This window comes from Papio anubis, chromosome 4 (genome assembly GCF_008728515.1).
Source record: "Papio anubis isolate 15944 chromosome 4, Panubis1.0, whole genome shotgun sequence".
Taxonomy (NCBI): Eukaryota; Metazoa; Chordata; class Mammalia; order Primates; family Cercopithecidae; genus Papio; species Papio anubis.
The window spans coordinates 141,086,194-141,101,725 of record NC_044979.1 but is presented as its reverse complement, the minus strand read 5'-3'; the positions used below and the strand labels follow the sequence as shown (position 1 = coordinate 141,101,725).

The 15,532-nt window shown below is 44.4% G+C and overlaps 1 protein-coding gene across 12 annotated transcripts in view; it reads left to right on the top strand.

Annotated features, from left to right (window-relative positions):
* TRRAP (transformation/transcription domain associated protein) overlaps positions 1-15,532 on the top strand; it is a 135,699-nt gene that overhangs the window by 57,382 nt on the left and 62,785 nt on the right. For 7 of the 12 annotated variants that reach the window (XM_031665596.1, XM_031665597.1, XM_031665599.1 and 4 more), the window contains 8 exons: positions 1,055-1,151; positions 2,890-3,011; positions 3,340-3,510; positions 8,550-8,618; positions 11,329-11,382; positions 11,512-11,532; positions 14,516-14,635; positions 14,867-14,986. In XM_031665596.1, the coding sequence (XP_031521456.1) occupies positions 1,055-1,151; positions 2,890-3,011; positions 3,340-3,510; positions 8,550-8,618; positions 11,329-11,382; positions 11,512-11,532; positions 14,516-14,635; positions 14,867-14,986 (774 nt within the window). The remainder of the gene's footprint in view (positions 1-1,054; positions 1,152-2,889; positions 3,012-3,339; positions 3,511-8,549; positions 8,619-11,328; positions 11,383-11,511; positions 11,533-14,515; positions 14,636-14,866; positions 14,987-15,532) is intronic. The other 5 variants (XM_031665604.1, XM_031665603.1, XM_031665601.1 and 2 more) reach the window with 2 other exon arrangements.

The following is a 15,532-nucleotide window of genomic DNA, read 5'->3' as shown; positions in this document are numbered from 1 at the left end:
TGTGGCTGTGTTGGGGTTTTGTTTTGTAGTTGACTTCTCTCTCTGTACCTGCACACATATACACGCATTCTCTCCATACCAGCACACATACACACACGCATTCTCTCCGTACCTGCACACACACACACACCTGCAATTCTCTTCCACCTTCCATTCCTTCCGTTTCCTTCCATTCCGTTCCTTCCATTCCATTCCTTTCCTTCCTTCCCGTTCCATTCCTTCCATTCCTTCCATTCCCTTCCATTTTCCTCTTCCATTCTTCCATGCCTTCATTCTCATTCCATTCCTTCCTCCATTCATTCCTTCATTCAGTGGTTTCTTCCTCTGGGCAGTGGAATGGGGTGGGTGACTTGAAGTGCTTTTCACTATGTATCCTTTTCTGCTGTTTTAAATCTTTTACCGGGTTGGAATCTTTTAAGGAGGAAAAAATGGTCAAAGCCTATACTAGTTTTCCAGGATGTGAATGAAGAGAAGGGGGAAATAGTGATAGAACACACCATGTCTGTTACTTAGATAACAGATACAGAAGTATCTAGTTATGTGGTAAAATGTCTGGAAGGATAGTCACTGGAATTCCCAGTGCTGTTCAGCTTCTTTCTTATGCATTTCTGTACTTGAAGAGAAAAAAAGTGCGTTCACTTAAATATTTGAATTATAGCCCATCTGTTTCTAGAACACTTGCCCGTGGCCCTGGGGAGGCTAATGTGAACCAGGAGGAGACAGCCCCGCCATCATGGGATTTGCAGTTAGATAAAATGACCCCCTGTTTTGAGGGGAAAAAAACATGATGGTATCAGAGTGGGTGAGAAAAAAACATCGTGGTATCAGAGTGGGTGAGAAAGTGTCTAAGAATTCTTTTCACTAATGAGGTAAACTGAGTTTTGCCTTAAAGAGTCTCGGTCATACTTTGATACTTAAAATCTTGAGGATTTGAGCTTATTTTGTCAGTTGTCAATTGTGTGGCTGTGTGTGTGTTGCTGTGCTCTGTTATTTGCAAGGTTATTATGTCTTCACAGGAAGAGTGGGCTAAATGAAATTGTTTTATCTTTTGCAGCTGTTGAATTTGTGTGAGGCTGAAGATTCAGCTTTAACAAAGCTGCCCTGTTATAAAAGCCTTCCGTCGCTCGTACCTTTGCGAATTGCAGCATTAAGTAAGTTAATGAAAATCTACAGGGTATAAAAGTGAAAGGAGGTTGACCATAGAGGAGGTCTATAGAAAACAAAAGTGGCCTGTTGTTGTTAATTTTTATGACTTTTTGTAGTCTTTTTAAGATGGGATCAAAAAATTATTTTTGTATGTCAAATTGTATAATGTGTATAATGAGGTGCCGTAAAATTATATGTGTTGTTAGGATTGAAGTAATTTTGTGCTTTATAGTAAAGTCTGTTGTTGTTTTATGAATCAGGCGTTCTGGTTTAAAAGGATTGTCGTATCATGCATATGGTGCCATTTCAATCAGAATCACAGTGTATATATAGTAAGGGACACGACAGTCTTAAAAGCTTTTTAATGACTCAAGCATTTGTTAATCCTACAGTCTCTAGGTTTTCATTGGGAAACCTCAGTTCTCATTGTCAAGCACAGGAATGATGCAAAGTGTAGGAAAATAGACCAGATCTGTACTGACCGACATAGAAACAGTCATTTATTTTCTCTCTTGTGGGGAGTGAATATAAATGCCCAATGCAAACTTTTTTAGTTGATTCTCTCTTGCTTTGTTGATTTTTATGCTCTTAATAAAATATTTCCAGAATCTTCCTTGAGTTAGAGTTGAAGAGCTGAGAGGCAGACCATAATACCTGAGCTAGAAGATGGGGGTGGAGTGTTCCAGACAGTGCAAGCCAAAGCCAGCAGGGGGACCAGGGATGACAGGCAGCTTTCTTCTTCTCTTGAGGTGTCTTCTTTGGGGACCTCTGCTACACCTCCTTCCCGTTAGCCATTGTGGGTGCTACTTTTGCTAGAATGAATGTTACCTGTCACCTAACATAGAAGATTGAAGTGTGTCTCCTTCCTTAAGAATATTTGCCTTTTGAAAGTCTTAAAGCCTTTCTTTTTTTTTTTTTTTTTTTGAGACGGAGTCTCGCTCTCTCTGCCTCAGCCTCCAGTGCAGTAGCCGGGATCTACAGGCGCCCTGCCACCTCCGCCCGGCTAGTTTTTTGTATTTTTTAGTAGAGACGGAGTTTCACCGTGTTAGCCAGGATGGTCTCGATCTCCTGACCTCGTGATCCGCCCGTCTCGGCCTCCCAAAGTGCTGGGATTACAGGCTTGAGCCACCGTGCCCAGCCGTCTTAAAGCCTTTCAACCTCAAACCTGGGTAGTGAAGAAAGGCTGGACTGTGTGTGTCTGTCCCCTGCATTGCCTGTCACCGGAGGGCCAGAGACCATGCCATCAGCCTTATTCAGACGGGACTGCCCTGGGGCCCGTCACCCCATTACCCCGTGAAGGTGCTGGAATAGGGGTGTCAGTGGGTGTCTTTTCTTCCCCCTCAAGCCTTCTTCTTATCTGGAGATGTAAGATTTATCATGGCTTTTCTGGCAGGCTGGACTTCACTCTTAGATTATACTCAACATGAGGATGGAAGACCATGTGTACTTTTGTCTTTCTCAAGGCCAAACACTAGGAAAGAGGGCTCGTGGTTCATATTTTTTGTTGGTTGGTAGGAGCCTTTAGGAAAGAAAATTCAGCTGGGGCAGTGGCTCACACCTGTAATCCTAGCACTTGGGGAGGCCAGGGCAGGAGAATCCCTTGAGATCAGGAGTTGGAGATCAACCTGGGCAACATAGCAAGATACCTTCTCTACCAAATAATAATAAATAAATATAGAGAAGAAAATTATTTGGGTATCTTTCCAGTTAATAATGAAATTGTCTTGATTTCTCTCCCTGAAGATGCACTTGCTGCCTGCAATTACCTTCCTCAGTCCAGGGAGAAAATCATAGCTGCACTCTTCAAAGCCCTGAATTCCACCAATAGTGAGCTCCAGGAGGCCGGAGAAGCCTGTATGAGAAAGGTGAGTGGGTGAGTGTGTGTGTGTGTTCTGCATTGAGTTCTTCCTGTTTATTGCTATATAAACAGTATGTGCCTAAAAAGCTTTATGCATGTGGTTATTACACATTAAGCTGTAATAAGAATATACCTGTTTCGTAGTCATACTGAATTTTTAAAAATATTAAACAGTAAAGATAAGTCTTCTTCATTTCATCATGAATTTCTGAAAGACAGTATATGACTAATATTCCATCTTCCTAAGGGAGAACGGAAACTAAGGTTGAAGATGACTTCTGTTCTATTATGGAGTGTCCTCAGTTGTCTATTTTTCTTTACAACTTTTCTAATAGTTTTTGGAAGGTGCTACCATAGAGGTCGATCAAATCCACACACATATGCGACCTTTGCTGATGATGCTGGGAGATTACCGGAGCTTGACGCTGAATGTTGTGAATCGCCTGACTTCGGTCACGAGGCTTTTCCCAAATTCCTTCAATGATAAATTTTGTGATCAGATGATGGTAAGCCAAATGCATTTAAACGCTCTATAATTAACTTAAAAAAGGTTAAATTATTTTAAAAATAAATAATGCAGCTAGGCACAGTGGCCCACACCTGTAATCCCAGCACTTTGGGAGGCTGAGGTTGGTAGATCGCCTGCAGTCGGGAGTTCGAGACCAGACTGGCCAACATGGTGAAACCCATCTCTACTAAAAATACAAAAATTAGCCTGGTGTGGTGGCACGCATCTGTAATCCCGACTACTCAGGAGGCTGAGGCAGGAGAATCGCTTGAATCTGGGAGACAGAGGTCGCAGTGGGCGAAGACTGTGCCACTGCACTCCAGCATGGGCAACGAGTGAAACTCCATCTCAAAAAAAAAAAAAATTAGCCAAGCCTGGTGACATGTGCCTGTGGTCCCAGCTTCTTGGCTCGGAGGCTGAGGTGGGAGGATTGCTGGAGCGTGGGAGGTGAAGTTTGCATGAGCCGAGATGGCATCCCTGCACCCCAGTCTGGGTGACAGAGCAAGACCCTGCCTCAAAAAAAAATAAATAAATAAAATAAATAATGCATTCAGATGGCTTAAAATTGAAAAAGTGTAAAGGATATACTGCAGAAAGCCTCCCTCCCACCCTGTCCTCTAGCTACCCAGACCCCTCCCTGAGACAGCCAGGGTTAAGACTTTGTTGTGTATCCTTTTAGAGATGTTTTATATATGGAAGAGGACGTATGTATATATATTTTTTCCTATAAAAGGAGGTACAATATATATATACACAGTCCTTGCTTTTCCCATTTAACACCCATCATTTCGTATCAGTACCTGAAATACTCCATTCTGCTTTATGGCTGCATAGTACCTCATGACATGGACTTGCCATAATTTATTTAACCATGGCCTCACTGGTGAACATTTAGATTGTTCCCAGCCTTTTCATTATATCCCATGATGCACTGAAGAACTTGTTCATAATTTCACATGTGTTTATCTGTGGTGTACATTTCTACTGGTAGAATTTCTAGATCAAAAGAATGTATGCATTTTAATCTTTTAGCACCTTGTCAAATTGCTCTCCAAAAAAATTTTTACTAATATACACTCCTACAAAATAGGTAAGTGTGCCTTCTTTCATACAGTCTTGCGTAAGAACATCAGAGTCCTTTGGGTTTTTAGAATTAACAGAGAAATAATTATGCAGGAAAAAAACCCATTTGTCAGTGTTTAAAATTGAAATGTAAGTGGATGGAGGATATCATCTATTAGCTTTCTTTTGCATTCAATTTTGCTTCTGGTAAATGGATTTATATATAATAAACAGGATTTCATGATCCACCACTGCAAACATGAATGTATTTTTCATGTTTATGTTTCCTAAGTGGCATTTGACCATTTGACATTTTAAGATACTGGAGCTACTTTTTTCTTTTTGGTATACTTTTCCCCCAGCTATAAACAGGAGTTTATACAATGTATCACAGTGCATAGATACATTGTATTTACATGCGGAATGTAGAGAAATATATATGAAAGACACATAGCTTTTTACCTCATCTATATGTTAGTTTCTTCATATCTACAAGTACCTAAATAATGAATAATGAGCCAAACACTAAAATTGTAAGTTGTGCCCTAGTAATACATTATAATTGAAGAAGTATAATATGGAAGTGAATGTTCCAAATTGGAGACTTTCTCCTTAAGCTTCCAAATACATGTAATAGACATACATACCTATCAGTTTCCATATATTCCATATATTCACAAGAATGGCTAAAATAAATATATAAAGTTACATCACTTCCTAACCAGAGCACATCCTGTAAACACTATCTTGTGTTACGTCTGAGGTGCTTTCACACATGAGGCCCATGAGCTCTGTGCATGTGTCCAAATGTCCTAATGCTTTTGTGTATGTTTCCTCTTGAAAAGTCGTCTGTCATTTTTTGCTGCCTTTGTATGCTTGCCTGAAGCAGCTTTGATTTGTTTATTTTTATTTTTGAGACAGAGTATGGCTCTGTTGCTTAGGCTGGAGTGCAGTGGTGTAATCTCGTCTCATTGCTACCTCTGCCTCCCGGGTTCAAGTGATTCTCCTGCCTCAGCCTCCCAAGTAACTGGGATTATAGGCGTCCGCCACCACACCCAGCTCATTTTTTTATTTTTAGTGCAGACTGGGTTTCACCATGTTGGGCAGGCTGGTTTTGAACTTCTGACCTCAAGTGATTCACCTGCCTCGACCTCCCAAAATGCAGGGATTACAGATGTGAGCCACTGCACCTGGCCTGTTTGTTTGTTTGTTTGTTTATGAGACAGAGTCTCACTCTGTCACCCAGGCTGAAGTGCAGTGGTGTGATCTCGGCTCACTGGAACCTCTGCCTCCTGGGCTCAGGTGATTCTCCTGTCTCAGCCTCCCGAGTAGCTGGGATTACAGGCGCCTGCCACCACGCCTGTATTTTTAGTAGAGATGGGGTTTCATCATGTTGGCCAAACTGGTCTTGAACTCCTGACCTCATGTGAACCACTGCACCTGGCCCAGCCTGTTTATGTTTAATCCCTAGTCTAACCCTTCAAATCTGCTGTGAGCTGGGAAATCATTCAGTGAACATTGTTACCAAGATTTTATTTTGGTGCAATATGAAGACAACTGCCTTAATGTCTGTAGTTTCTGACCAAGGCCAGTGGTCTTTCCGCCTAAAATAAATCACATGGATTTTGTGTTAATGGTTCGTGTTAGGTGAATTTTTTCCTCCCTTTTCTGCTCTCTGAGTGGTTCAAGCTGGAGGAGTTTCCAACCAGACGTTTTCATCTAGCACCCACCTGGACTGAGTCCAGCCTGGACTTAACGTTGACGGTGCCTTTGTGCTTAATGGCGGAGGTCTTCCTGAGTTACACCTGCCTGCTGGGCTCTGCCAGAGGCAGTGGTAAGGGACACACTGGTCCCTACTTAGTCATGTTCTTCAGAACCATGTTCAGTCACTGCTGGAGCTCTTGTCATCCCTCATAAGCCTTCGAGTTTAATAGCTCAAGCCTTCAGCAGTATTTTAAGAGCTAAGGCACCTTACTTTTAGGGTGGGCATTCATGGAAACAACCCTGAAAATTGACCTTTTTTTAAGAGTTTTAGAGTTTTAGCTCTTACATTTAGGTCTTTGGCCCATTTTGAGTTCTTTCTTGTATATAGCATTAGATAAGGGTCCAACTTCATTCTTTTGCATATGGTATTCAGTTTCCTTAAGATTGAACTACTTGACATGATAATTAAGTCTTTTATGTGGTTAGTTGGTTTTTCTGTTTGTTTATTGAGACAGGGTCTTGCTCTCTCTCCCAAGCTGGAGTGCAGTGGCGTGATCATAGCTCACTGCAACCTCCACCTCGGGTTCAAGCAATCCTCCCACCTCAGCCTCCTGAGCAGCTGGGATTATGGGCATGTGCCACCATGCCCGGCTAGTTTTTGCATTTTTAGTAGAGACAGGATCACACCATGTTGGCCGGGCTAGTCTAAAACTCCTGGCCTCAATCGATCTGCACGCCTCCCAAAGTGCTGGGATTACAGGAGTGAGCTACCGCACCTGGCCATGTGGTTGGTTGGCTTGAATAATTTCCTCACCAAGCTAAAGATGAATTTTATATACCCATTAGTGTCATTTTATTCCTTTGGGAAAAAAAGAATGGTGATGTGGCTGGCTGTTGTCTATCCCTTTAATTCTGTTACTCTCATTTATATCTTTGTGTAAGGAGCCATTCTGATAAGGAGTAGGGTTCATGAATTTCTGTTCTGGTGATTAATATCCTTTAGGGAATGTTGTTGTAGTGCTTTGAAGAAATGTGTATTATTGTGTGCATTTCTCAATGCCAGTGGTCCCTGGAACATTGACTCTGCACGATGGCGGTGTTTCATGAAACCAGTTTGTTGGCTACGTAATGTTGGGAAATGCAGCCTCTCCAAGTCTGACATGGACTGTAAGGACGTTAAAGGCTCAGAGAAGGCTTTTGTCTTAGAGAGGAGTGTTTAGGTGTCCAAACCATTGTTCCCCGTTCCTGTTCTACCATGGAAACCTTTTTAAAGCAACTTGCTAACTTCCTGTAGGACATCGGTGTTCTGAAGGGAGGGTTTGAACAACGCAGGATATTAAAGATGCAACTGTTACCGAATGCTCTTGTTGTGGTTTTAGCTTTAAAGCCTGGGCATTTGTCTGCCTGGTTTTGCTGGACACAGAGGCTGGAGCCTGGCTACCAGGTGCCTGGGTTAAGCTAAAGTCGGGGGTCTCTTCCCATACTCTTAAATGCAGAGTCCCTTGCTGAAGCATGGCCCTCATTCTGCAGAGGGAATTGCGGCCCTGTGGCACTCATTTGCACAGTCCCTGACCGAATGGGGTCCATATCTATCTCACCAGCCCCTTCCCTAGGGTCCCCATTGTGCCCACTGCTCCCCAGCTGCTGTGGCTGCCGTTCCTTCTGTGCTGTCAGGGCCTTTGTCCTCCTCTTCTCTCTGCCCCTCTGCTTCTGGCTTTCCTACCTTTTCCGAGTCCTGTCCTCAGCAGGAGGACCCCGACCCCCTCCTCTCTCATCAGAGCTAGTTCCTGTCTTCCTCTTACAACACCGTAATTGTAGCTACATACAGTAGGCACCTTTATGTTTACCTTTTTCCCCATCAGACCACGGGCTCCACAAGGAGAGGGACATCAGGACACGGATGAGGTTGGCCACTCACGTCTCTAACACCCAGTGTGGGAGCCGACACTTCCAAGCACTCAGTGAACAGCTGGGAAACAAGTTAACAGAAAGTAAAATGGCAGGGCCTGGTATTGGAACACCCAGGAGTCAGGGCGCTTCCTTCTGTGTCAGAGCAAGTTAGCCTTTTTATTTTGAAACATGAACAAATGCCAATTATTCTCATCACTAGTTAGATGGTTACGCTGTTTTAATAATGGAAACGTTGCAGTTCTCACACTAAACATGATGGAAATGAATGATTACATAGGAATTTCCACCAGAGAGCAATACTTTGAAAGTGGAATGCACCTCTGTGAGGAAGTTGTGTCTCAGGATGTGTTTTTCCAACAGCAACATCTGCGCAAGTGGATGGAAGTGGTGGTGATCACCCACAAAGGGGGCCAGAGGAGCGACGGAAACGTGAGTGACTTGTTTGTTTCTGGGAAGGGCACCAGCCGCCATGCTGGGTCATTGCTAATGCCGGGACAGTGCTTTCATTAAAATGCCGGTCAGAAATCTAGTTTGACATGATTATAGTCCTTGTAAATTGTTAAACACATTTGATTGGTATTCTGTTTTGCCTGTCTTTCTCTTAATTGCTGAACATTCCTTTTTATGTTTCTTTAAAATCTCCCCTTTGGTTCACTTTAATATGACTTTTCTGTTGAGAATTCTGGGGGGCTTGAATGTTAGTATTTCAATTTTACCAGCTCTGCTTTAAACAGCGGATTTTCTAGCCTGTCCTTGGCAGCCGCTGTTTACATGGTGGTGCGTTCCTCAGCTATTGTTTCCATCGCTTTCCATCATGGGGTGGTCGGTAAATGTGTTTAATCATTATTGCCTGATAAAACCAACTGGAGATTTTTTAGGACTTAAAGCCTTCAGGGGAATGTAAGAAGGAATCCCATAAATACCGGCACGTGTGTTTTCAAGGTCTGCGTCATCCACCCCAATTGTTTGTCCAGTTATATGACTGGCCCTTCAAAGCACATTTGTATGGTTTTAAAGGAAAACTGCTTCAGCTAAATCTTAAAGTGTCTGATGTGGGTCATTAAAGACTTTGTCTCTTAAGAATGCATGCTTTCTGCTCTTTTAAATCTAATATTATTTGTATATGTTTATTTTTTACAGTTTTTGTTTTTAACTTGATGTCCTCGCAGTGGAATTGCCTTTTCCATGGGTTTCATAATCCCCAGTGAAACTTGACAACAGTGTTCCTGTTAGGGACTTCCTCATAGTTCTTCAGAGGCATAATTAACGTGGCTTTTTGTCCTCGTGTGCCTTTGCTGGATGTGTTCCATCCCAACTTGGATTTTTCTTTTCTGGCTTTATTATGCTTTGTTTTGACCATTGTGTATCAAGGTGTTTTGTTTATGTAAGTCTTGTTTCCTACTGCTTCTAAACAGCCAAGTAAGCAAAACTAAACCAGGATTCTAAACTTTTTAAAGAAGTGATATGCCACGCATGATCCTGTTGAAGGTTTGCTATTTATATACGCAGAAGAGAATCAGGAACTCTTCGTGGAGGAGAGCAGAGTATGTTAATGAGCCCAGGCCCCTGGGATGAGGTGCAGGTGTCTCTGTGCTGCTCTCCCTCTCTCATCTGTTAGGTACTTTTGCTTTACATTTTATATTTGTTTTTATAGTAAGCTGTTACTTTTCTGGAACTCAGTCAGTTCTAGAATAAACATTTCAAAAAACCTAGTGGGTAGATGAACAACCTCATTTGAATCAAAAAGATTTAATATAAAATCCTTAACTTGGCCTAGTTAAAAAAATAATAAAAGATTTCATAAAAGTTTACAGCAGGTTATTTGGAGGTGGGGGTGCAGTTGTATAGGGGATGGAGTCGTGGGTACTGGAAAGTCCTTGAGCTCCTCCTGGAACATTTTTATCATCCTGTGATTATATTACCTGAACATCCGGGGAGGGTCCAGCGCCGTAAGTTGGCCGCTTGTCTGAAACTCAGAGGCCATGGTGTTTGGGGGCCCAGAGACAACCAACACGGCCGTGGCTTCATCACCTAAGCCCGGGGCCAGGCTGCCATTCAGCTCCTGAATTCTGATCACATTTTAATCTTGGAGAGTAGTTTGTTCCTATTTGGTAGCATCCCCAGATGTCATTCCGTTGAGACACTACCATTGAAGATATGCTAGACAGTTGACTAAGCTGCCCTCGAGCCTTTTTTTTTTTTTTGAGATGGAGCCTCTGTCGCCCAGGCTGGAGTGCAATAGCACAGTCTTGGCTCACTGCAGCCTCCGCCTCCTGGGTTCAAGCAATTCTCCTGCCTCAGCCTCCCAAGTAGCTGGGATTACAGGTGCCTGCCACCACATCCGGCTTATTTTTGTATTTTTAGTTGAGACTGGGGTTCACTTTGTTGGCCAGGCTGGTCTTGAACTCCTGACCTCAGGTGATCCACCTGCTTTGGCCTCCCAAAGTGCTGGGATTACAGGCGTGAGCGACTGTGCCTGGCGTGCCCTGAGGCTTTGGATACCCCTGTGATCAGAGCTCTGCCCCATCACTGTGTTTAGGAAGCTTTCCTTTTTAACCGCGAGCTTACAGGGGAGAATGCATGACCACCTGTTATGCCTGTTCTCTGCGTGTGCACGCATAGTGCGTGCACACACACACACACACACACAGAGCCAGTTTTAGGAAGACTGTGCTTAACTTTACATGATAACCCAGCTGTTCATTGGGTGTGGTCATGGCCTAAACCACCTGGACCTCTTCTGACTATAGCCAGGAAAGAGGTTTTTGTTATTATCTTAGCACTTCATATAAAATTTGAATTGTTCACTCTACGAAAGACTTTTTAAAAATGTGCTTGCATACAACAAGGTCTTCCAGTTTCTCCCCTTTCACAAGAATCCTGAAGCTCTATTTTGAAAACGTGCTGTAGGGAAGAAGTCCACTGTTAGCCACTCTCTGTCAGAAGGGCTGTGTTTTGACCTCGAAGGTGAAGGTGTGCTTTTTGCTGTTGAGCATTTGTTAATTACTGTGTGCTTTCTGATAATTTGTGTCTTTACTGTCTTGTTAACCCCAATAACCCTTACTGTGTTTGAGTATATGGGAAGTTTTTATGTAAATAACATAAATAGAAAAAAGATGATTTTCCTCCCCATCCTCAGGAAAGCATTTCCGAGTGCGGGAGATGTCCCTTGTCTCCATTCTGTCAGTTTGAGGTGAGAACAACCTATTAACAGTCAGTTTCTGACTTGCAATGTGAAGAACAGTTTACCTTTTCTTTTCTTTTCTTTTCTTTTTACCTTTCTGTTGCCTTTTTTCATGCTGTAATTTTTGTTTTGGTTCAGCCTGCCATGGAAGGGGTAGAGGTGAGAACTTGAGCGGAGCTACAGGAGGGGGTTGTTGTCGTTGCTGGTTTTGCTGTGACTCGTTAGCTGTGTTGTGGTTCTGTACTGGACAGAGTGCGTTGTGCCCTTGAGTGCAGTGACCTGTATTGTCTGTCTGTGGCAGAGTTGTATCAGTATCATTGCTGTGAACTGTCCAATGCCAAGCATGTTTTCTATTAGGACGTTTTAAGCAAGACTCTTAAGTTGATGTGAGAATTGCAATGTCTCAGTTATACTTAAAATTGAATTAGATTTTGTGTTCATAACCTCCATCTGAATACACATAGCTAGCAACCTCCTGAGAGGAAACTCACACAGAGTATATTGTACCTGCTAGAAGTGGGAGGAATTACATGTTCTTTCACACTACTGACTGCCCTGAATTTAAACCCTCACAGCTCGTCCCACTCACCCACCCGGTCCCCTTCATCTCTCTCTTGCATGCATACACACCACACATGCACTCACACCACACGTGCGCTCACACCACACGTGCGTTCACATCACACGTGCACTCACACCACCAGTGCATTCACACATGTGCACACAGCACACGTTCACACACACTGATGCACTCACACCACACATGGACACACATCACACCTGCACTCACACCACACATGCACACACAACACACATGCACTCACATCACATATGCACATGCAGCACACGTGCACTCACACCACACATGCAACACACATGCACACACCACACATGCACTCACACCGCATGCACACACAGTGCACTCACACCACACGCGCACACACATGTGCACTTGCACCAGTGCACACACACCACACGTGCACTCACACCATATGTGCACTCATACCACATGTGCACACACACCAATGCACTCACACTACATGTGCACACCACCATGCACACACACCACCATGCACTCACAGCACTATGCACTCACAGCACACATGTACATGCAACACACATGCACACACCACACATGCACTCACACCACACACAACAGTGCACTCACACCACACGTGTGCTCACACCATACGTGCGCTCACACCGATGCGCTCACACCACACGTACTCACACCACACGCGCACGCACACATGCAGTCACACCACACGCACACACACCAATGCACTCACACCACGCATGTACTCACACCAATGCACACACATCATACATGCACTCACACCAGTGCCCACACACAACACATACACTCGCACCAATGCACACACACCACACACGCACGCACACACACCACACATGCACACACATGTGCACACACCACAGTGCACTCACACCACACGTGCACACACACCAGTGCACTCACACCACACACCACACATGCACACACCACATGTGCACACACACCAATGCACTCACACCACACACACCACACATGCACTCACACCAGTGTACTCACACCAGATGTGTGCTCACACATTTGCGCTCACACCACACATGCACCACACATGTGCACACACCACACATGCACACACACCCCGAGCTTTCTCTCTCGTGTAAAATGGGGATGACGGCATCTGTCACTCCTGCTTCCTAGCAGTGTTGCAAAGACCCAAAGAAGTGGTTTCTGTGACAGTGCTTTGAAAATGAAAAAGTGGATTGTAAAAGTACCATTTTAGAACATTATAATTTCAGGATGGAACTTACTCTGTCCTAAGTCTTGCAGATTCTGGGGAAGAGAATTTTAGGGGACATGGAGCTGGCCTTGAGCCCATTTTTCTCATTTCGTACCCATCTCCTGCTTTGCCTTTGGTGTAAAGAGAAATTCCGAAAGTCTCTCGGGTGCTGCTGGGAGTGAGGCCCTTCCTGACCTGTGCTGTCATCCCCATCTTACCCCGAGGATCGCAGCACACACAGCATAGCGCAGCACATTGGAACGTGTCCCTCCCTGTGGCCGTGGAGAATTCCTTTGAATGACAGGAGCGAAACTGGAAAGTGAGAAGGGAAAGCTGGAGCAACAGCAGCCCACCCCCGAGCTGTGAGATAGTAGAACGTGTAGCACCCTTGGCATTTCACACATCTTTGATTTAATTCAGTGGAGCAGTTTGTCACCTTTATTTTTAGGCCTGGTTGACAAATACTTAGTACCAGGATCAGTTGTTTATATACATTGATATTTAATTTCCAGGGTAAATACTTAAGTATTTTTTGAAGAACTTTGCTAGGGTTTTTTTTGTTTGTTTGTTTGTGTGGTTTTTTCTTTTTTCTTTTTTCTTTTTTTTTTTTTGAGACTGGGTCTCATTCTGTTTCCCAGGCTGGAGTGCAGTGGCATGATCTCAGCTCACTGTAATCTCCGCCTCTCAGGTTCAAGCAGTTCTCCTGCCTCAGCCTCTGGAGTAGCTGGGACTACAGGTGCCCGCCACCACACTCGGCTACTTTTTGTATTTTTAGTAGACAGGGTTTTGCCTTGTTGGCCAGGCTGGTCTTGAACTCCTGACCACAGGTGATGCACCCGTCTCAGCCTCCCAGTGCTGGGATTACAGGCACGAGCCACCACGCTGGCCTCTGCTAGGTTTTGCAGGCAAAAGATGTCTATGCCCTTAAAACTTAGTGTATTGAGAGGACCTCGTGATACCTTGGCGAAGTAGGGCATCCTCACGCTGCTCTGGCCCCAGGCGGAATCGTCCCCACTTCTGTGGGGGGACTAGCATGGCAGCCCAGTAAGGTCACCTTTACCACTCGTCAGCACGCATGACAGCAAACAGCACGATCACATCAGGTGTACACAGTCGGCCCCTCCACACCCTGCACAATGGACAGGAACGCTGAAGGCCACAGGCAGTCAGTTTCCTTAGGACCCAGCACAGTTAGAACCTAAGGCTGGTAAGTTGTGGCTTTTACATGTGAACCCTTTGCTTCACTGCCTAGCCTTGCCAACATAGTTAGACTATGGTAGGGTCTGTAGTGACGTTGATCTCTGTCGCTTGCAAAATTAATTGACCTATTTATAATTTCTGGTTTTCTTGATCAGGAAATGAAGATTTGCTCAGCAATTATAAACCTTTTTCATCTGATCCCGGCGGCTCCTCAGACGCTGGTGAAACCTTTGCTAGAGGTTGTCATGAAAACGGAGCGGGCAATGCTGATCGAGGTAAGGGCCACACTGAAGGCTGCTTCTCGCTCTGCCACTCTCTGGTGCTTGTAGCATCCTCACTTGATTGTATTTTCAATGGACAGATGGAACAGCTTAAAGACATTCTATGTCAGTATTTGCTTGTGGGTGTTCATGCCTTCCAGTAACAAGGGACTGTGTTAGGTAGACAGAGCCTCAAGCTCTGAGGAGAGGAAGGTGTGAAATGCAGCGTTCCCACATGTTTTGCAGGCGGGGAGTCCGTTTCGAGAGCCCCTAATCAAGTTCCTGACTCGGCACCCCTCGCAGACCGTGGAGCTGTTCATGATGGAAGCCACCCTGAACGATCCCCAGTGGAGCAGAATGTTTATGGTGAGAGTGTGAGCGGCTAGAGTCAGGGGTCCCTGCAAATGCGTGTGAGCTGTTGTGCTCTGACATGTTCAGTTCTTATTTCACTGTTCGGTGTCCTGGCTGCTTGTTTCTTAGATCCATTTGACTATTGGAAACATCATTGCTGTTTGGTTGTGTCTGTGAAACGCGCAGGTCTGGGAACCACTCTTTGTAGAACTTTGGTGGTGGTAGCAAATAAATGCTCTGCCGGGATTATAAACTCATAAAGTATGGTTACTGTTTAAAAGTACGTTTTAAGGGCCCATACCTGTAATCCCAGCACTTTGGGAAACTGAGGCAGGTGGTTTACTTGAGCCCAGGAGTCTGAGACCAGCATGGGCAACAGAGTGAGACCTTGTCTTTACAAAAAATATGAAAATTAGCCGGGCATGGTGGCGCATGCCTGTAGTCCCAGCTACTCAGGAGCCTGAGGTGGGAGGATTGCTTGAGCTCAGGAGTTGGAGGCTGCAGTGAGCTATGATTTTACCACTGCACTTCAGCCTGGGCCACAGACCCAAGACTCTCTTT